This window comes from Scleropages formosus, chromosome 8 (genome assembly GCF_900964775.1).
Source record: "Scleropages formosus chromosome 8, fSclFor1.1, whole genome shotgun sequence".
In the NCBI taxonomy this organism is placed as follows: domain Eukaryota; kingdom Metazoa; phylum Chordata; class Actinopteri; order Osteoglossiformes; family Osteoglossidae; genus Scleropages; species Scleropages formosus.
This window is the reverse complement of record NC_041813.1, coordinates 29,343,885-29,365,102: the sequence shown is the minus strand read 5'-3', so window position 1 is coordinate 29,365,102 and position 21,218 is coordinate 29,343,885. Positions and strand designations below refer to the sequence as shown.

The 21,218-nt window shown below is 46.1% G+C and overlaps 2 protein-coding genes across 3 annotated transcripts; both read right to left on the bottom strand.

Moving 5' to 3' along the window:
- Positions 1-1,556: 1,556 nt before the first annotated feature.
- On the bottom strand, positions 1,557-5,873 carry LOC108941742 (uncharacterized). Its single transcript, XM_018764544.2, has 5 exons — positions 5,495-5,873; positions 4,822-4,935; positions 4,029-4,580; positions 3,654-3,695; positions 1,557-3,100 (listed from the first exon to the last, which is right to left on the bottom strand). Exons 1-5 carry the CDS (start codon positions 5,691-5,693, stop codon positions 2,508-2,510), a joined length of 1,500 nt encoding a protein of 499 aa, XP_018620060.1. The 5' UTR covers positions 5,694-5,873; the 3' UTR covers positions 1,557-2,507.
- A 3,184-nt stretch (positions 5,874-9,057) lies between these two features.
- On the bottom strand, positions 9,058-17,209 carry ramp2 (receptor (G protein-coupled) activity modifying protein 2). 2 transcript variants are annotated; one of them, XM_018764545.2, is made up of 5 exons: positions 17,113-17,209; positions 15,835-15,885; positions 13,263-13,295; positions 12,743-12,932; positions 9,058-11,539 (listed from the first exon to the last, which is right to left on the bottom strand). In XM_018764545.2, the coding sequence occupies exons 1-5, from the start codon at positions 17,156-17,158 to the stop codon at positions 11,290-11,292; spliced, it is 570 nt and encodes a 189-aa protein (XP_018620061.1). In that variant the 5' UTR covers positions 17,159-17,209; the 3' UTR covers positions 9,058-11,289. The 2 variants fall into 2 exon arrangements, with proteins under 2 accessions (XP_018620061.1, XP_018620062.1); XM_018764546.2 differs by lacking the exons at positions 15,835-15,885; positions 17,113-17,209 and adding an exon at positions 13,579-15,612.
- Between the last annotated feature and the right edge of the window lie 4,009 nt (positions 17,210-21,218).

The window sequence follows — 21,218 nt, the reverse complement described above, 5'->3', positions numbered from 1 at the left end:
TTGGCTGAAGAATATTTCCAAGACAGTGCTTTACATCCCCAGCTCTGGTTTTACCCTGTTCACATTTATTTATATAGCTGATGCTTTTTTTTCCCAAATCAAGTTGCAGTGTTAATCTACCAACAACTGTTTACACAGCTGGGCAATTTTACTGGAACAGTTCAGGGTAAGTACCTTGCTTGAGGGTACTACAGCAGTAGATGACATCTGAACCAGCAACCTTCCGATACAAAGGCAGCAGCTCTAACCACTTCACTATCAAGTGTAGTTTATCTAATCCCGGCCTTCCCTGCAGCTAGTTCAGTCAGGATGTGAGCTGATTTCCTTTTTCTCTTTATTATCTCATTGCTCACTGGAGACTTTGTCTCCAAAAGTCTTACAGGTCTGACTGTATTACTGTATGCAGTCTTACTGTTGCGATCAACTGAAACAGCTTCATATTTTGCCCTATCCCTTCAGGGCAACAAGGGTACTTCACTTGTCATTAACTCCTCGCGTCCCATCTGTCTTCAAAACAGCCCACAACTCACTGCTGTTAAAGAAACGCTCTCTGAAGCTACATTCAGTCCAAAACTACAGGCCTGATTTTGTTCTCGCTTTGCTCTCAAAACCCCTGGAACATGCAGCCTGATCCAGCCACATGCAGCTTGTGTTCCTTTTCCAGAAGGGTCTCTTTCAAGGTTCTGTCATCGCCTCTCCTAACAGTGCTCACCATTGCCAGCATTTCTTCTGCTCCTACAGATATATCTTCACGCATTGCAGCCTGCCTCTCGGACATCTCTGCCTGGATGACTCATCACCATCTACAGTTCAACTTCTTCGAGACCGAGATCCTTCACCTCCAGGCAGATCAATCCACCTGCCTGAGAGTAACAACCAGCTCAATTCTTTGCTTCACCCAACACATAGGAGCCTTAAGCAGACCCAGCAGCTACGTCCTGCCTTTATCTCACAACACACCCACGCACAGGTTCTTGTCCAGCCCATGGTGATATTCCGTCTAAGCTGCTGCAGCTCCCTCCAGTATGGTCTTCCAGCCTCCTCCTTCAAACCTCTCCAGGTGATCCAGAATGCTGCAGAAAAAGTTGTGCTTGACTTGTGAGGAAAATCTGGAAAATTCCTCTCCACTCAAGTGTGTGTCTGCATAATTCACCGTGTAGCATCTGTGTCTTTATTGAAAAAAGTGCCAGGGTCAGCTCCTTGCCTTATACCATGTACCTCTAGAATGTTCCCTCATCTTTAGTGTTTGATTCTTTAGTGATCTAGAGAATAAATGTCTGGCCTAAGCAGAGCCAAAACATGTTCTTTTTACACTTTATTGGACCCTTTGTTTCTCCACTAAACTTGATGGGTGAATAAACTCTGACGGTGCAGTGCGCATCTGGGCTGTTTTGGCTTAACTACCCGTCTCGTTTGCTGGGCACCCTGATGCACTTAGTGACTGAATCAGTAAAGTATTTTACCTTATTGGCTGCAAGGGTTGTGGCTGCCTGTTTAAAGTTCTGGACTCTGGTTATGGCCTACAAGACAATCAATAATGAATAAATCAAGGGACATCTGTTTTATTGAGCTTTAATTGACAGCAAAGAGAGTAAAGGAAATTGAAAGCGCTCAGTAGCTGACAAACGTTGATCATACTTATGTGAAAAAATCCGTGCTGCATGGGTGGTTCTGGACATTGTGTTTTTTTTGTCATTTAAAATTAGTTTTCATTTTAATCTATTTCAAAGTTAATAAAATATAATACAATTGAAGCGTTACATTATGATGTTCTAGCATCCCATCCAGGGTCTCCAGGGTAGGCTCCAGGCTCCAGACCACCAGCACCCAGGACTGTGGTTATGCATAATGGATGGATGTAGGTGTTAGAATTTTTTAATTTAATTGCTTTAGCTTTATACATAAGTTTTGAATAAATGAAGCAACATCTATATTACATGCTTCTGACTGATTGAGACTTAGTGGTAAAAGTGACTTTGAAGGTACTAACAAATTGTGTTACAGACAGACTTCCAATCCCAACTGTGTTCAGCGGTTGAGGAGACTGAGATATATGTGCTCATCAGATGTCAACATAAGCAATTCTGCTCTTGCATAACAGATCTGGAATTATGCACATAAATATTATAGGGCTATTTAAAGAACATATTCCAACTTATTTTCACACTCTACCATTGCGCTTCAGTAAACTCAAAAACCTTTTGCCTTAATCACTTGTGAACATTTCTAGCAGTTTCAATTAATTCATATTATATAATATACAAACAAAGGGCTGACATGGGCTGGTGCAGCACCTATATTCAGTAAGAAGTGAAATATTTTCCCTGGGTTCAAGATGTACTTATATCCATGGACTTATCATTATGGAAGTCTGTGTTTCAAGGTAGATTTTCCTTTAAAAACTAAAGAGTTTGTTAAATATACAGATGCATAGGACATGTTCAATCTGATTTTCTGGAGAGGGTTGTCAAGACGCTGTGGGAGATACAGGACTTCAACACCCGAGATCAGTATGATGCCCTGCACATGTTTTCCTGGGGCGTTAACTGGATCTGACTCTGACTGGGCTGCCAGCTCATTAAGTTTGCCCAGTTTAACACATTGCCGGAGGTGGTGCTGAGTCCCGCACTCAGTGACCTGATCTCACAACTGGACAGCACGTGGTTCCACACATGCAGGTTGGTGACCATTCCGGAGCCCCCGTTCTGTCGCAGCACGATGGATCCAACCAGCTGCTCCGTCCCCCACTTACTTTCCCTGTGTCCCTGATCACCGACTCCGTTGAGCCACAGATGCACCATGGCGCTGTCTGCCCTCCACGTGAGGCATGTGTGGTTCCAGCCCGTCGACTGCCTGGGCATGTCTGACACTTGGATTGTCCTGCTCACCCGGTGAAGCGACACCCAGCAATGGTGAGAAAGGCACTGAAAGTGAGCCATATCCCCCTGGCCAGCTGGGGGCAGTAGTGACACTTCCCAGTAGAGGTCAGCGCTATGTGTCAGACAAATGGTGAAGGAGGACAGGGCGCCCACTTGCTCTGGCTGGAATGTGACGTAGCCGTTGACTCCGTATGGAAAATACATAGATTTTCCCGTCAAATCTATGGGAATTTGTAGATGTTAAGAGAAATCAGCGCAGTGAAATTATATCTTATTTTAAAAGTACATCCTGTTTTAAAAACTCACCTCTTCCAGACTCACTTCACCCATGGTCTCTTAAGTTCATGTAAGGTGTCAGTGTTCATACACTATAACTTTAAGTAATGTAGCGCAAATGTTTATATGTATCACCAAAAAAAACTTAATTATTACTAGGAAGGTGATCAGGAATCGTGGTTATTCTGATAAAGTTTTGTTTAGCTGCTTGTGTTCATATGGTGGAAAGAAACAAACGAACTCCACTTTAGAATCACGCGTCTGCATCTAAGTTTCCCTTCCTGCTAATGTAACGGACACATCGTGTTTTCTTTGAGATGTACGTCACTTTGGAGAACAGGGTCTGCTAAATGAATAAATGTGAGTATTTGAAAATCGCATAACTGAATCAGAAAAAAAATGTCACTGGGCTCAAAAAAGTGCAACATAATGCAGTGTTATAGTGGACTTAAAGACAGTCATGAATAATGAGTCCATACATGAGCGAATATTACGTACCATTGTTGCTGGTAATTTGGTGGTGGTGGTGGTGGCCGTGATCTAAAAAGGGGAAAAATGAAATAACTTTTAGTGAACTAATGCTTCAGTGAACTGGTGAGCTGCCACACACCCCAATTGTCCCGCAACTGAGAATGTCCTCTCCGTAAACCTCGCTAAAATAGCGACTTTGTAGATCGATGGATGGAAGGATAGAAGGAAGGAACAAAGGAAGGAAGAGAGCACATGTGTCAAAGGATGCAGATAGTTACTCTTCTGCTTCGAAATATGGCAGAAAAGCCCTACTGATTTATTGGTTAAGGAAGTTCCATTCAACAGGAAACAGTGTGGTGTGCAGCAGGAAGTGCTGTGGGTTCCCCAAAGATCCCTTCTTACCCCGGAACGAGGGCAGTATTGTGTGGCAGTGTTTCTCCAGCGTGGCGTACTGCAGGGCCAAATCATGCTCCTCCGCGCTCTTCCTGGCCACCTCCGAGGTCAGATTGGCTTCCAGGGCCTCCAGATCTTTGACCCATTGCAACAGTTTGGCGTCAGTCGAAGCCAAATCCGCATTGGTCTCCAACAGCTCATTCTCTGAGTGAGACAAGTTGGCGATGCGGCCCTGCAGGCGACGGTTGAGGCCGGTCAGTAGCTCCACGTGGCCTCTCAGGGCACCGTTGGAAGCCGTCAGGTTGGTGTTGATAGCAGACAGGGCTCCGTTCTCTGCCCAGCACAGGTCAAGGCGCTGCGTCAGGTTTTCGTTTTGGCCGCGCAGGACGGTTTCGGTGTCGAGCAGCGCCAGGGTCTTGTTCTGCAGGTCCGCGTTGCGCCGGGAGAGCTCATCGATCTCGTCGCCGAGCGCTGTGTTGTTGTGACTCAGAAAGGTTTCATATTTCCAAAGTTTGGTTTCATTCTGCAGAGCCTCTTGCGTCATCCGTGACTGCTTGATGTCTATGAAAATAAAAAGCATCGGGACACATTTTCCAGCCGTGGACCCTGAACAAGCTGTCCTGTGCCGCACCGGCGCTGCTCAAATGCTTTGACAGACTCTTTCTGCTACAGTAAACAAGTAACTTAGACAGTAAAAGTGCTTTGTCTTTATTTTGTGTCTCTCTTATTGTTATTATGTACTGTACACGTATCAGTATTAAGGATTATTACAGTGTGCACGCTGTTGCTTCTCTGTACTCACACAGGTTAAGTAGGACAACATTGCTGGAAAGCAGGAGGCAGCAGAGCAAGGTCACCGCCAGCAGCGCTTTTGGGCGACAACTCGAGGCATCGCCGGACACTTCCCGCAGTTCTTCTGGCAGAGCCAAGTGCGAGATATTGGGTAGAACTGGTTAGATCACCTGAATTTCTGCCCAGTTTTTTCAAGTGTTACCAGCAAGTGGGTTTGTGGCCGACAGCAACCTGGACCCCATGGACTTTAGGAAGAAATAAGCACCATATGTCTTCAGTCCAGGAGACAGGTGGTAGCTGGCTGCCGTGGTGATTTTTGTACTCTTTCAGAAATTTCAAAATCTTGTTAGCTTGCATTCTCCTTCCTTTTCACATTTGGTGTGGTGAAGGTCCTTTGAAGGTATACACTCAATACAAGTCTACTAAGATTTTGTTGTATTGGACTAATTTCATTTCAGCCGAAGTGCCATTTTACCTATTAGATTAGAACTTTTTTTTCCATTTGGCTTTATACTTTGACCTCCATGGATGGTCTACATCTTGTTACAGTACATCTCTGCAGACTAGCTGTACCTTCAACATCTGCTGGAGAGACCATAGCCATAACCTACAGGTATGATCGCCAGTGATTATACCCCCATCTATCCACTGTGAACTTACACTTAAGAGCTGAACAGACTTACCCAATTCTAGACCATCTTCAGACTCAATCCTGGAGTACTGCTGGGCTGAGGGATTCAGGTCACCAATATATATTGGGTTCATCTCCATAAAGTGTCCAGCAAGAAGGCATGCAGAGATGGGTCTGATAGGTGGTATTCTGTCACAAGTGCTTTTTTTCTGGAGAAGTTCCTGGTTCTTCTCACTAAACAAACAACTCATAAAGCAACTGTGATTGTGAATGTTGATTGCTTACTTCTGTTTTTCCTCCCCCCCCGCCAGATGTGTACAATAGTGGTCATTGATATAATGTTTTCACATGTTCTTTTCATGGTCGTACAGGGCTGTTCAGTAGGCTTTCCGCTATGTGGGGGTGGAATATTGGAAAGCACCTATTGAGTGTCACCGCCTGAGTATCTTACACTTTGATGTAACCAAAAGGAGGAACCGCATGTAAAGAGGTTTTGTATTGTACCAAAATCGTCAATTTGAAATTATGCTCTAATTTTTTGTCGTGTAAAGTGAAAACATTAAATGTTACACCAGGTGGCATAGTAGACATTGTTCCAAAGCTTAGTTCTCCGTGTTCACATGGGTTTCCTCCAGGTGCTTCGGTTTCTTCCCGCAGCATAAAGACATGTGCTTCACATGAACTGGTGGCTCTACGTGGTCCACAGTGTGTGTGCCATATGTGTCTGTTGTGTGGATGGGTAGGTAATCGTAAGTACCGTGATGTAGTGTACCTAGGTGTCAGCTCACTAATAGTTAATAATGTGAGTTCTACAGGGACGATGGCTTTCAGTTTTCACTTCCATATCTTGAGCTCACAGGCAACCAGCATCCTCTGAACTTGTACCGAGACAAGGAGTTTACACTTTTCTACATTCTTGTTTTAGTGTAGAACCTGTCTGTCTAATTACTTCCAAGTACTGTGTCTTTTATAGCACATTGATTTGTGTTGAACTTATAACTAGTTTCATCCGTTCATGTTATATCATGTGTATCATCCATCCATCCATCCATCCATCCATTACCAATCACCACATTGAATTAAGCTGTACACTTTTATTTATATTATTTTTCAAGGATTCTTACTTTTTATTGTCAGTAGGAAACTACTATAAACCACTTTATGACAAGTTACCTTTTGAAATGCTTTATGTTAACAATAGTCTATGAACTTGATTGACACATAGCTAATTATTCTTTCCATAATGACAGAAACCTCAGGTAACCTTATGTGTTATGTGTTCTCACTTCCACAGATACACACACACACATTTTCAGAACCGCTTGTCCCATATGGGGTCACGGGGAACCGGAGCCTACCCGGTAACACAGGGCGTAAGGCCAGAGGGGGAGGGGACACACCCAGGACGGGACGCCAGTCCATCGCAAGGCACCCCAAGCGGGACTCGAACCCCAGACCTACCGGAGAGCAGGACCGTGGTTCAACCCACTGCGCCACCACATCCCCTCCCACAGATACATAGTTTTCTTTATTCATTATTTATTCATTAACAAAAAACATGGGTTAGTCTATTTGTTTTGTGCTAATGTATCATTTAAGAATATTAATAATCAGAATGGTAATCTGCTCATAAAATCAGATGCGTGAGATGAGTAAGTTGTGTGGGTTGATCATGGTCTGATGTGGTTACACTGGAAATTAAACACTCTAAAAATAAGTCTCCAAGTTCAGGGGACTTTTACTGGTGAAATACGAAAAATATATTTAATACCACCCTTCTGGTTACTAAAAACTAGAGAGCTGAGAAATAGAAGTCATGTTCATCAGCAGACTGCTGTTGAGAAACTGGTTTGTAAATAACACTGGTAATTTTTGGGGAAATCATGTTACTAAATTACAATAGCCAGTGACTAAGTCCATGAACTGCATATGATTTGTAGCACAAGGAAAGTCTTGTCTTGTGGTTCTTTGCTGCGCTGCTTGATTGTTACGTTTGTTTTTATTCCCCTAGATGGCAACACTCGCTTGTAAGTGAGCACAAGCGAAGGAAACATCACTCGAGAAACTTGTACAGTTTGGAAAAGGTGCTTTGCTAAATATTGTTCAACGTAGCCAGTAGACTGGAGGAATTAGGAAGAGGCTGTCATTACTGTTGATACTAAACACCTGGCGTTTCAAGCACTATGTGCAGCTGAGTTGGCATTTTTTTTAACAGTGTGCTGTCTGGTCAGGGAGAGCAAACAGGAAGTGCTCTACCAAGGAAAAGGAACTTCTTTATACCTTTGTCCTTGAGATTTTAACTAAGGATGGCAAAGTTGTATTAACCGTATGCGCTTTCCTTTTAATCCGGATGATTCCATTAAAATTACACAGCCTTTCGCTTCAACCCTCTTCCCAACCCTCCCTCTCGAGGGCACACCGGAGTTGCCCCACGTATGTGTTGTCAGCTCCTGACCTCAGTGTACTGGGCCACAGTGGCGAAGGTCCCTAAGCTAACGGTGGGATCGGGCACGATGCCGGCAGGAGGCCCCGCGACGGCTCCTTTGGCTGGAGTTGCCGGGATGTGTCCAGGACACACGGTCGAGGGAGTGACACACGCTGCATGAGCTCACAGAACGGGTGGGGCTGAGGGTGAGCTCATGCTGGGGTGGGGCGGAGCAAGATGCCCACAGGATGAGAGCTGCCCCTCTTCCCTGCCACCGTGCCCCAGCCCCAGAGGGGCAACCGGAAACCCGTTCGAGCTCCTTCTGTTGGACCACAGAGAGGTTCCCACTACTCTCACTGCAATGGCTGGCAGGCAAAGTAGGGGTTAAGACCAAAGCCCCAGCGAGGGGCCCTGCTGAAGTACCACAAAGCAAGATACATAACCTGGATTGATCCACTAAAACATGCAGCTCTATAAAACTGTAACATTTTAAGGTCACATGGCTCTTCGTGTCGGATGCGTGGTTTCAGTGCTCATTTTCATTCTCTCCACCGAGCAGCTGACATTTCCAGACATTTCTCATTCTTTGCCATTACCTTTACGCAACATATTTCACTTTTTAATATACCAGAAGCAGCCGTCTAATGTATGACTGTTCATATAGTGATGTGGTTAGTGTTTTGTAATGACCCAGTCAAACCTGTGTGTTTAAGAGATAACTGGCATGAATGAACCATTTGTCTCCAGAATCAAAACTGATTTTTTTGTTTATTTTTATATTTGAGTTTTATTCAGGGGGGCAGGGTGGTAGGGTCACGCAGTGGGTTTGGCCAGGTCTTGCTCGTTGGTGGGTCTGGGGTTCGAGTCCAGCTTGGGGTGCCTTGTGATGGACTGCCATCCCTTCCTGGATGTGTCCCCTACACCCTGTGCTGCCGGGCTAGGCTCCGGCTCGCTGCAACCCCGCTTGTGACAAGCGGTTTCAGCCAGTGTGTGTGTGTGTGTGTCAGTACTGATCACCTCTTCTTTTGTTTGCATACATGAACCCCCTACACCTCTTGGTCATGTATAATGTATGTAGAAAAAAGAAATACAGCACCTATTGTAACAGCTCCTATTACTGCAGAACAGACTTCACAGTGAGTTTGGAATCAGAAGCATAGTGTCTGCTTTTTGAACACATCTGGTTTCTTTAATGCAAGAGGATGACATCAGTGTATTTCAGTACAAAATTAAAAAAGTAATTCCGTGTAGTAAGGAAACAGCAGAAACTGCATTGTCTAAAAAGGCCAAGTAGACTGCAGTTGCTTGCATTATGTAACGTTGTAATGCCGTGTATTGTAAAACCTTCTGGAGTTTAATGATTGTGAAGTGAAAACCGCATTTTGATAATGCTGTGAGATCAGTGGAAAACTTGGCAGAAAAAAAACCTTTTGTGCGACACACCTATCCATCATAACATAATAGACAATGTGCATATCTCTCCGGGACACACCCCCGCTGGGCCACTCGATGAGGTCATCGCGAGGGAATCCCTGTGCGCCCTTAAATTATGTCCCTTCTCTGAAACACGGCCTACAACATGCTGGAATAATTAGCCTCACGTCTGTAGGTACAGGCTTTACTTAAACAGGAAAGAAGACGTTAGGTTCTGTAGTACCCCGATTCCGAGGAGAGAACAGAAAACAATATCTAAAACATACATAACCTTGCCATAATTACATAGTACAAAGCAACTTTTTTCATTGCTTGTGTAAAATGTTGAAAAAACATTGAAATGTCTCATTAATGCTGTTCATTTATGTTTTTCATGTTTTAACGGCAGGGTCCCTGGCACATTCACGGTAGTCTCGAGCCAGCACCGGGTACAAGAAGCGATACGCCCAGCGCAGAATGATAATGCAGTGAAAAACACCTATTATCCAGTGACACACTATGGGCAAAGTCAAAGTGATTGCTTCATCCAAAGGGCACATCTCTGGGACAGAACTTGGAATGAAGTGGAAGTGGAAACCGACAGGAGCACGGAGAGAACATGAACTTGACAAAGACAGAGGCAGAGGGTAGGTGACAGCAGTACCCACGGAGGTTCCATTACAGTCATTGATTTTTTTTTTATTCTCATCAGTTCACAGTAACCCACTACAACACAGAAAGAGACAAACTGCATATAGCTTGCTGGGAAAATAAAGCACTTTCCCATTGTTTCTTTGTTGTTAGGATGTGTAGTAGTTCAAATATGGAACAAATGCCATCCTATTGTCTCTGGACAGTCGTTTCACAGACATTTCACATGTCCGAGAGTCCCGACAGACACGCTGAACAAGAAAAAATATATGGGTGTATATAACAACATTGTAAAAGAAGCGTACATTGCTTAAATTCATTCATTCCTTACGTCAGTGCCACTGGCATTTAGTTGTGAATATAATGACAATGACACAGTCACATCGTATCTTGCGTTTACTCCGCATCGACATTTACCTTAACCGCAGTCTTACTGGCATTCATTCTTACTGCGGTGAACTCTGGTGTTTGAATCAGCACTCGGGTTGTGAACATAGCAGACCGGGGGGAGGAAGAAGCAGGGGGTGGCAGACAATGGAAGGAAACGTATCATGTTCCTGCCTTTGTCTCGGGCCTCTCATCCCATGCTCTCCTCTTCCCTAGGGCTACGACCGCGCCCCGCTCCGCACCCCTGGGAGTGTCATCACTGGAAGGCACTGACACGAGACTGCTTTTCCTCTAGGTTACTGCCAGATGTTAGACGTAAAGTGTCACATATTGTTCGTGTTGCACAGCTACACTCAAACATTTATCTCTCCAGTTTAAAGGACTATAACGTTGATGGAATGTAGACGTCTGCAGAAATGTTCAAGAAGACAAAATTTCCGAAATCGCAGAGTCGTCATAAATACTACTAGCAAACGTGTGAGCTTTTGTCATAATCATCACACCCAACAATTTGGAAATTTAGATGAGTTACCACCCTGAAAAAAAAACACTGCTGTTCAGAAGTTAATTTCTTCAAGGGAAATTTTGAAGACAGTTGAGACAAAAAACCGATTATGAAGTTAATAAGAGTATATATATTTCCATTGGCAGACACGATTTGGTCACCTCACTCCTTGATTTCTCTTGCGTACACCACAGGAAGAGATCAGCAGCTACACACGCAGTGGTGTGGGGACTGTGCCATATCTCCACGAAGGGCTGTTCACAAAGCGACAAGCCAACTTTGACAGCAGAAGCTGAATGGTACAGCCAAGCAGTGTTTCTTCACGAAAGGCCAAGGTACACTTGTTTGTAGTGTCACTGGAAGTACGCAACTATAAAACATAAAAGTGATCGATAGTGAAGCTTGTGGATGGGACAAAGTGGGGTTTGCTGGTCAGAGTTTGCCTTTGTAGGGTGCTTCCCAGCAGTCAGGAGGCGCCATCCCCATTCTTGGTCTTCAGCACCACTAGGACAACGATGATGGGGATGAGGCATATGGGAGTCATGACCAGGGCGAAAACGATGCTGGGTGGGGGGTCAGAGAGTTCTGTCATGATGCAGTCTCTCAAGTACTTGGCGTGGATCTGCACGAAGGTGTCCTCCACAAACTTGTTGGGCCAGGGGATACGTAGGCAGTCCGCTATCGTCTCAGTACACAAAGTGAAGTTGTTGTAGGAGCTTTGGAGGAGAAGAAGACAGAAGGAGTAGTTAATGCAGGGCTAGGGGGCCACAATGTTGCAGGAAAAAGCACAAACTGTTGGTCAGCTTCACAGAGCTGATATTTATGGCCGGAGTGCTGTTTGAAAACAGCTTGTATCCAAGGCTATGAGACAAAAACACATAACCTGAAGTAATGAGTACAAGAATGGGCAGCGATGTGATGGGAATCATTAGGTCCAACGATTGCTCTCGATTGCTCATAAGGCTAAGAAACATGAAGCCATTGTAAACAAGCAGATGTGCCCTGTAGTGTGAACGATGTTCTGCATACACGCTCCTGAAGGTTGCCATTTCAAACCCCATTCACTGGTGCTCCCACTAAAGTACCATTAAGCAAAGTATTTACCTTGGAATGCTCTGGTAAATATACCTGTGTTGTGTCACGTAAGTAATGAACTGATCTTAATCATTCAGGAGAAAGTCAAACAACTGGATGATAATTATGGGAAATACAGGCAGCTGGTAGCATGGAGGTTAGAGAACTGCTGGTTTGAATCCTACCGCCAGCTCTAGTACCCTTGAGCAAGGTATTTACCGTAAATTGCTCCAGTAAAATGACCCATGTCATACCATGTGTAAAAGGGTAAATAACTGTAATAACATTGTAAGTTGTTTTAAAGAACACACACACACATTATCTGAACCGCTTGTCCCATACGGGGTCGTGGGGAACCGGAGCCTACCCGGCAACACAGGGCGTAAGGCCGGAGGGGGAGGGGACACACCCAGGACGGGACGCCAGTCCATCGCAAGGCACCCCAAGCGGGACTCGAACCCCAGACCCACCGAAAAGCAGGACCCAGTCCAACCCACTGCGCCACCGTGCCCCCCGTTTTAAAGAACAACGTCAGCTAAATGAATAAATGCAAATATCCATCTTGGAAAAAATGGTCTGATATCCCACCGCACAGATTTCAGCACTTGTATGGCAGCATCCCGGTGAGGTTCTTAGGGCAAAGAGTGGTCTTTCTCCTTATTCGATTTTAAATGTACACGTTCAGTACATTCAGATGACCTGTCCTTTGGACTGCAGTGAACTGTCTGACAGGTGGTTCTTACCACACAAAGCAGGAAAAACTGGATGTCTGTGGTGTGTGTGTGAAGGGACAAAGAAATCCTGCAGCTGTGTTACTGTGGCATTGCAGCTTTTAATCCACCCACCTCTTGATGTTATTCCACATGCACTGTCCTGATTGGCTAATGTTGGTCAAATTTACTTCAAACGCCTCATAGCAGAACTTTATAGTCACTGTCGTATAGCATTCCATCATTGTGGATGAAATATTATTATGAAAAAAGCTGTTGCACACATGATACAGCTCGTCACAGCTCTGTGAACAGTTCCAACAACCTGTAAAACAAAATTTTTTAAAATTTTAGAATAATACAGTGGTAAAGATCTGCAAATAAATAAAATGGCACGTTTCTCTTTGTATTTACTGCATTGTTTCAGAAATGAACACCATAGGAATTGCGTCATTATCTTCCTTAAAATGTATTTGCTCAACTTTTACATCCACAGTACTGGTTTCATGTTATCGTCAGCAATGAAAGGAAACCTTTTTATGGCAGCACAAGCTAAGTGTCACCACAGTTAATGCATTCTTTACTGTTTCATTTCCGTGCATCTCATACACTGGTCCAAAGAGGCATAAGTTTTCCATTGGGAAAAACACAATACCTTTTGTTGCATTCATATTTCCTTGGATGAATCCTAAGGGCAAAACGAAAAAAAGACAATTAATGACAAAACTTGTATAATGTCTTTATGTAATTCACATGTAATTCAAAATGTCAGTTTGGAAAAAATGTAAATTGCAGTGGTAGAAGGTGTCGTAAAACAACGTCGATGTATTTTCTCTTCCAACAACATGTATCACAGCAGCATTGCTTTTAACATAGATTGGTCCCTCCACTGCCACATTTGCGAAGCCTGACTGTTTGCCTGCAGAACCAGTGGACCCAATGAACGCAAGAGAAGAGGAGCAGAAACTCACCGGCGAACGAGAGGAAAATTCCCAAAAAGCTAAGCGCGATCCTCATGTCAGAGAAAACAAACTGTTCTATGTTTTTCCAGCTCCGGCAGTCGAGGCGAAAGTGCGAGCGCTCAGCGTTAGCGGGGTCGACGCAAAACAGGAAGCCCGGCAGGGCGAGCGCGACACAGCCCGGCTCCCCCCGCTAAACAGATGTTTCACCCCCAGCGCCTGCTTGTCCTACCCTTCGACAGCCGAGGGAACGGCGCTCTTCTCCTCGGACACGTACTCGTCTCATCGTGTTTCACGTTTCGGGGGGCCGGCGGGGGAGGTGGGTTCCTTCTCTCCCAGTGAGCTCTCTCAGGCCGGACCCCGCGCACATCTGAAACGACTTTTCCACCCTTTCCCCCTTTTCTCCTCTCAAAGACGACGACCGCCCTCCTTCCAGCATGTGATTTATTTATCTGACAAGCAGCTGCGGCCAAATAAGAAACATGAGTAAACACTGGGGCCGCCGCAGCTCTTGATGGGAAACGATTCCGAGCGATTCCGTCTGGGTGTTCCTGCAGATGATGCGTATTAATTTCTGGGCCGCGCTGCCAAAAGAGCCCTTTTGTTCTCCAGAACAGATGTAATCGGCTCCTACGAGCTGTTCTGAGGCCGCTTTGTCCTGCTCCAAGCTAGAAATGATGCGAAACCCACGGCCAAAGCAGACCCACCTACGGAACATCAAACGGCTGGAAACGGGCCCTGGAATAAACCTGAACCGCATGTGCGTTAAGAAAAACCACGGACACCACACTGAAGAGGCGATGCATGTTGTGACTGTACTTTGTGTGCGCTCTTCCAGGTATGCCTCCCTTTCAATTGCGTTTTCACCCACCCGGGTTCCGAGGAACGATACGGTACAGCAGAGAACACGCACGCTCCCCGCAGACTGAGCCGGGGTCAAACCCCATATCGGAACGGCAGCGTGCCACTTGTGCTCCGTACGACGGGAATTATTAAAAGTATGTATCTCACAGGAAGGTACAACAGCGGGAATTCCCTTAAAATGCAAACCAGCAGCCTTCCAGCTTCAAGTTTTTGCCATAACCATCTTACTGCCTATTTCTCAGGGCAAAGGAAGAGCGTTTTCTTTGCGTGTTCTTCATGTTGTTTTTCCTTCCATCTCAGAAGTTTTCTCACGTTCCCAAAGGTTCCCGGATGACCTGCCGAGCCAACCGCTCTCGTGACACGCCAGGTCACTCCGCAGTATGGGAGAGGCGGCTGCTCCTGCACTTTTGTTTGTTCTGCTGCCCAACAGATGTTTTTGGCTGAAAACAACTGCTCGCAGGGTGTCATTCGGCCTCTGCAAAGGGGTTTTATTCCGGGGATGGATTGGTGCAGCGCAGAAATGCGGCGCAGAGAAGAAGCGGCCCAGTCTGTCTGGCAGATGAGCGGAAGGGAAAAGGGGAGCACCGGTGCAGTGTTACTGTTGCCATTTCACAATTCGAGCTCCAGACCTAATTACCGCCACAACAGTGAAAACAAATGACGTAGAAACACAGGAAGTGTTGCCCCACGAGACTTGGTGGCAACGCCGTTCTACTTGTGTATCTCGACAATTTGGCTGTACGACACAGAGAGAGACGTCACACCGCCTACACTTTTTTCCAAACGTCACAACAGCGTGGCGTATCCCGCTTTTCCGTTCCTCCCTAGAGGCAAGGACGCGTCTCTATCAACGTGCTCTTTCGCAGTCCGTGAATTTCTGCGACGGACTGATTTTGTCAGCGTTGTTAAAGTTTTGTTTATTCGTGATTGCTGCGAAAGCGAAGCACGGATGAGAATTGCCGATGCTGAAACCTACCGTTGCTGTACGTAGCGGGACTTACAAAGGTATATCATGAAGAGAGAACAGTAACATGTCAGATTTGTCTTTCAAAACAACTGTCATTACACTGGCTATGAAAGTCAGAACTCTCACCGATTTCATGAGATCACAAAGTTTGGACGTGTCGTATTTACATTTATTCATTTAGCCGACACTTTTCTGCAGGGCAACTTACAACGTTAAGGTACTCACAAGTATTTACTCATTTGTACAGCTGGGTGATTTTACTGGAGTAATTTAGGGTAAGTATCTTGCTCCAGGCTACTACAGCCAGAGATGGGATCAAACCTGCAACCTTTGGGTTCAAAGGAAGCAGCTCTAATCGCTGTGCTCCCATCTGCCCTTGATACTTCGTACCATGTTGCACTCTGTGCCATGTGGGAGGAGCGAGAATGAGCAGTTACCTGGGGTCGTCTCATTGGTGTCTTCCCCACATACCAGACTAACGCTGGTTGCTGCAACAGAGGGAGAAAGCACATCAACACAGATGCACCGCAGAAGCGCTGCTTAGGCCTGGTCTGCTCCAGTGGCCCACAAGGGTCTGAAAGATTTATTGAGACTGTGCGGTACAAGCGGTTAAGGGAACATCCCTACTGATCTCGCACCCACCTCCCAGTGAAGTGAAACAAAGAACAGCAACCGCATTCAAAACACAGCCTGAGCCTGAGGTTTTGCACAGTGGAAGTGGACATAGGCACCATTGCATCTCGCCACTGACGTTTGCCACTGAAGTTGCACACTTTCAGGCACGTTAAATTGGAAGAAAAACTGCTGCAAACCCGAGCCTAGAGCGGAAGCCATAGCGCTGGGACGCGGCTATGTCCGAGTGTCTCTCTGAACACACACTAAGAGCTGCACGAAACATGTGCTTCATATTCTTGATAGTTTACTCAAAAGTGGTCCGTACAATGAGCCCTTGGTTCGAAATCCATGCCCTTAACCCTTTCACTGCTAGCTTCCATCAGTGCATTGTGCCCCTCCGGTTTAAAGCACAAGAAGCAACTGTAGTGAAAGGGTCTCTTCGTTGATTTTCTACACTAACAAGAAATCTTCCGTCCTTTACTTTTTCTCACAGTTATTTAAGGAACAGCGAAGGGGAAGTGATGAAATGTACAAGTCCGTGTCTGAAAATTTGTCTCAAGTCTTCCTCTATTAGAGCCATGCTTTATTGTCATTTCAGTCTGACTCTGTTGTCTTACAACTTGTCATATCGCCATCCTCTCGCGTGGACTGATGTCCGTAATTATAATTTAAAATATGTCACGCTGCAGAAGTACAGAAGAGGATCACTTGTCTGCTACACGTTTTACCCGTTTGAGCAAGTCGTCTCACATTCAAACACACCAAGGAGCACCTTTCCATCTCTTCATTATATGCAGTTATTCAAGCGAAGGGTGAAGACTTTTCCATACTTCATAAATGAATCTCAAACCACCCAAACCCATCGTTTTGCCCAGTTGAGATGTGCGTTTGAGGGATGTGTTTCGGAACTGAAGAGAACACATTTCATGGTAAAATGATACAGCACCCTCTGAGTCCTCGCAGTAGTTTTACCGAAGTGGAGCAAAGACACCCTTTCTCAGGAGGGTTTAATTCTCAGTGAATGCTCAAGCAGAGAGAATATAAAACCCGATCTCATGCAAACATCCTCCTTTGTGATCTCCAACGAAACGACGACTTACCCCAGAGAAGCCCTGTGAGACAAAGTAAAGGAGAAGCTCTTCTCATTTTTGGACAGTGCTTTGGCCCTCTCCAGTGCTTGAATGCAGATGGAATATCACAACCTTTTCTGGGGGAAAGCACTATAAAAACAACAGGAAGCTCTCATTTCCTCTAATGGGCGGATTTTCAGGATGGGACAGCAGCCTGAGATAAGGTTGATTACCTCCCTTCCAGCCCCCACCGTAACTCTCCCTCTCCAGCGCTCTGTGTTTTCTTTGGATAACAGCTCGTAAAAATAATCATAGAAAAACAGAAAATGCTCTTACAACAGCAGGACAGCCAAAGCATGTGACAAGAAGATTGTCAGGCTTTATCACCCTCTGGCATGTGCTTTGGCACAAAGACGATTAACCTTGTCTCACATTGTGCGAGCTCCCCGTTACTCTACAAGCAGCTGGTAGGGCGGAGAACGTCCTGCGTGTGCTGCACATCATGGCAAGTGGGTTCGCATGGAGGCAGCATCCAAGAAGTAGCTCTTTCTGTACGACTCTTCTCAGCCAACTGTGAGAAACTTTTGCCTCGCATCGTCAACAGAGTGTACAAGTAGCGAGACACACGTTTGCATCCTTGCTCCCGCCATAGTGCCCTTCACTTAGGTACTTGCCCTGAACAGATGCAGTAAAGATTACCCCACTATAAATTATCCCACCGTCTCACAGCGCCTGAGTGGTGCGAGAGGACGTGGGCTTGATCCCCGCTCAGTCTGTGTGGAGTTTGCTTGTTCTCACCGTGCCTGGGTGGGTTTCTTCTGGGTGCTCTGGTTTCCTACCCCAGTCCAAAGACGTGCTGTTCGGGTGGATTGGTGATTCTAAGTCACCCATGGTGCGTGAATGACACAGAGTGTGTGTTCCACTGATGTATGGATGAGTGACCCATTGTAAGTAGTGTATCTAGCAGTGTAAGTCACCACGGTGAATAAGGGGTGTGGGCTGGTAACACTACATAGAGTTCATTGAAAGTTGCTGTGGAGAAAAGCGTCGGCTAAGTGAAGTAATGTAAATTATTGTAAGTGGCTTAGAGTGCAAGACTAATACTATAAGTGCCTTTGGAGGGAAATGTAAAAGGGGTAGATGGTAGCGTAGTGGTTGTAGCTGCTGCCTTTGCACCCAGAAATCGTGGGGTTGAGCCTCACCTCCAGCTGTAGTACCCTTGAGCAAGGTACTTACCCTTAATTGCTCCAGTAAAACTACACAGCTGTATAAATGGGTAAATAACTGAGTACCTTAATGCTGCGAGTTACTTCGGAGAAATCGTCAGCTGTGTCAACATTTCTACCGGATGGCTGTCTTTGTCCCGGGGGGGGGCAGTGGTGCAGTGGGTTGGACCTGGTCCTGCTCTCCAGTGGGTCTGGGGTTCGAGTCCCGCTTGGGGTGCCTTGCGACGGACTGGCGTCCTGTCCTGGGTGTGTCCCCTCCCTCTCCGGCCTTACGCCCTGTGTTGCCCCAGTAGGCTCCGGTTCCCCGTGACCCCGTATGGGACAAGCGGTTCCGGAAATGTGTGTGGCTGTATTTGTCTTTCACTTGTGTACATTGTCAGTGAAGATGCTTGATTTGAGCAAGGCAAGTGCTTCTGTTTCAGACCTGGACATTGCAGTGTCCACACACGGTCAGCAGCATGGCTGTAGCTGGAATTGCTGCAGAGGACCGGCGGAGCGGGTGATTGGCGGCTGTGGCTCTTTCCAGACTCTGCATCAGCGGTAGACGGTGAATGAGGTGAGTTCACTGTGAAAGGAGCTGACTTTGCATCTGCCTTTCCATTTGCATGAACTCGATTCCCACCCCGTTTCCGCTCCACTGATGTGATTCTGTGCACGACTCCAGCTCCGGCTGTCCCCGCGGGGCTCACTGGCCACCTGTACCGACGTCCCGGTTCCCATCTCACCCAGAGAGTCAACCAGAGGGAACGGGCAGCTGTCACATCCACAGTTATCATAAAGTAATTCAGACAGAGAGCAGCTTTGCACCTATAATCGTTCTTTGTGCCGCGTCAGTGTCCATTTCTGCCATGCTGTGCATGTGCTGTTTTCATGTAACGTGTTTCCCTTGCACAGTTTCTCTGATTACCAAATAATTATCTTTACTATCTGTGCTCAAATTTTGCATTGTCATCTGCGGGCGCTGAAGTGCTGTTGTAGCCGTGACAAGTACCGTGAACCTCGGCGTGAAATTGCACAGTGATCACTTGAAGGTGGGTCCAGCGTTCAGACGTCTTTGTCATGCAGAGAACGATCCAAAAACGGGCATTTTACTCACCTGCTCTGTGCCAACGCATCAGGGCAAATGTCAGCAAGCGGGGAGTGCAATGGATTAATGTACAGCGGCGCAGCAGGTAGCGCTGCTGCCTCACGGCTCCTGTGCTTCGTGTTCAGACACAGGTTCGAATCCGGTTCAGTCTGTGTGGCATTTGCATGTTTTCCCTGCGTTCACACGGGTGCTCCATGTGTCCTCTGGTTTCATTGCACAGTCCTAATACGTGTTTCTGGTCAAGTGGTAACACTAAATTGCCCATTGTCTGTGTGTGTGTGTTACATTGTTCGGCTGTATAAATGTGTGAATTATTGTAGGGAGTTCAGTGCACTGTATGTAACTGTCGGTGTCCTTGGATAAAGGTGTCCACTTAAATACTAGGCGATACATTGCTTTAGAGAAAAGCATGTGCTAAATGAATGAATGTAAATGACGTATTTATAGCAATCGAAATATATTTGTGCTGTGCTTAGCGGACTTACTTCCCAGCCGATCTCATTCGATCAAGGATATTACTGTAAAGCTCTTCACCTTGTGCACGTGGGTAACAGTGCGCTCAGAAAAAAGTGAGAAACACACACTTGTTTACACAGTTTCTCAAAGTCACATTGCGCTCATGCTAGTCAGGGAGGCGGAATAAAACGGTCAGCTGGAAATGGTCCGCTCTTACGTTTGATCGTAAAACGCATCCTCCCGGCACATTCCTCAAAGTCGGGTGGGCGTGGCGCTCTGGACCAGGTTTCCTGTTACCTGTTAGTGGGCTTGGCAGCACTGTCACTCTGCACTTGACATCCAGGCCACAGGATTTACAGTTATTCATATTCATCTCACACTTTTCTCCAAAGTGACTTACAATGTTATGGTATTTATACTTATTTATCCAACTTAGTGATTTTTTTACTGGAGCAATTCCAGATAAGAACTTTGCTTGAGGTGGAAATCAAACCTGTGGCCTTTGGGTCCAGAAGCAGCTAATCACCCTGCTGGCAGCTGTCCACACATAGTACATATATGATTTTTATACACATATTATGTTTACAAATGTGTGTTTATATATCTGTATAGTGAGAAATGGGAGTTGAACCTACAACCTTTGGGTTGAAAAGTGGTAGCACTAACCACTACACCACCACCTGTCTTTAAAAAAAAGAGACTGAAAACAGTGATCCACAAGAAAGATCGATGTGGCATAAAAGTGACCAAGTGGACTGTGGATTGGACTTACAGTCCGTCAGTAAATAATAACAACGAGATTTGTTTATAATAACGCAGTCAGTCCTCGACCGACGTCCGAGGAAGGAGCCCTCACGCCGGACCACGGCTCGTGACACATCTGCCCCCGAGCAGCGGTCCGTTTCAGCCATTGACGCACGCGCTGTCCTCCTGCCAGGAGAGGCCGGCCGGCTTTCCCGTAAAGAAAACGCGTGATGCAAGAAGGACTTCGCGGAATTCTCCCCTTCCAAAGGGCTCCGCTGCTCAAATTGCTTCCACATTTCCATCGAGCTCACCGCCCAAGTCCGACTCAGCGGTCAGACGGAGCACGTTTACTGCACAACGCACGTGACCCCCCACCCCCAACCCTTTCCTCTTTAACCTCGCGTGTCACTCGTGTTTCAGCAGGTACCTGAAATGCAGCGGCGCTGCTGACCAGTCGGCGCTCAGACACGCGCTGTGTCACTGTCACCACTAGAGGGCAGAGCACTTTGGGAACTGGGCACAGGTCACCGCAACTCCTTCATTCACACACACCTTGTCCAGTGCAGGGTCATAGTGCTCCAGAGCCTGTCCTGGAAATAGGCAGTGAGGCAGGGCGCCGGTCC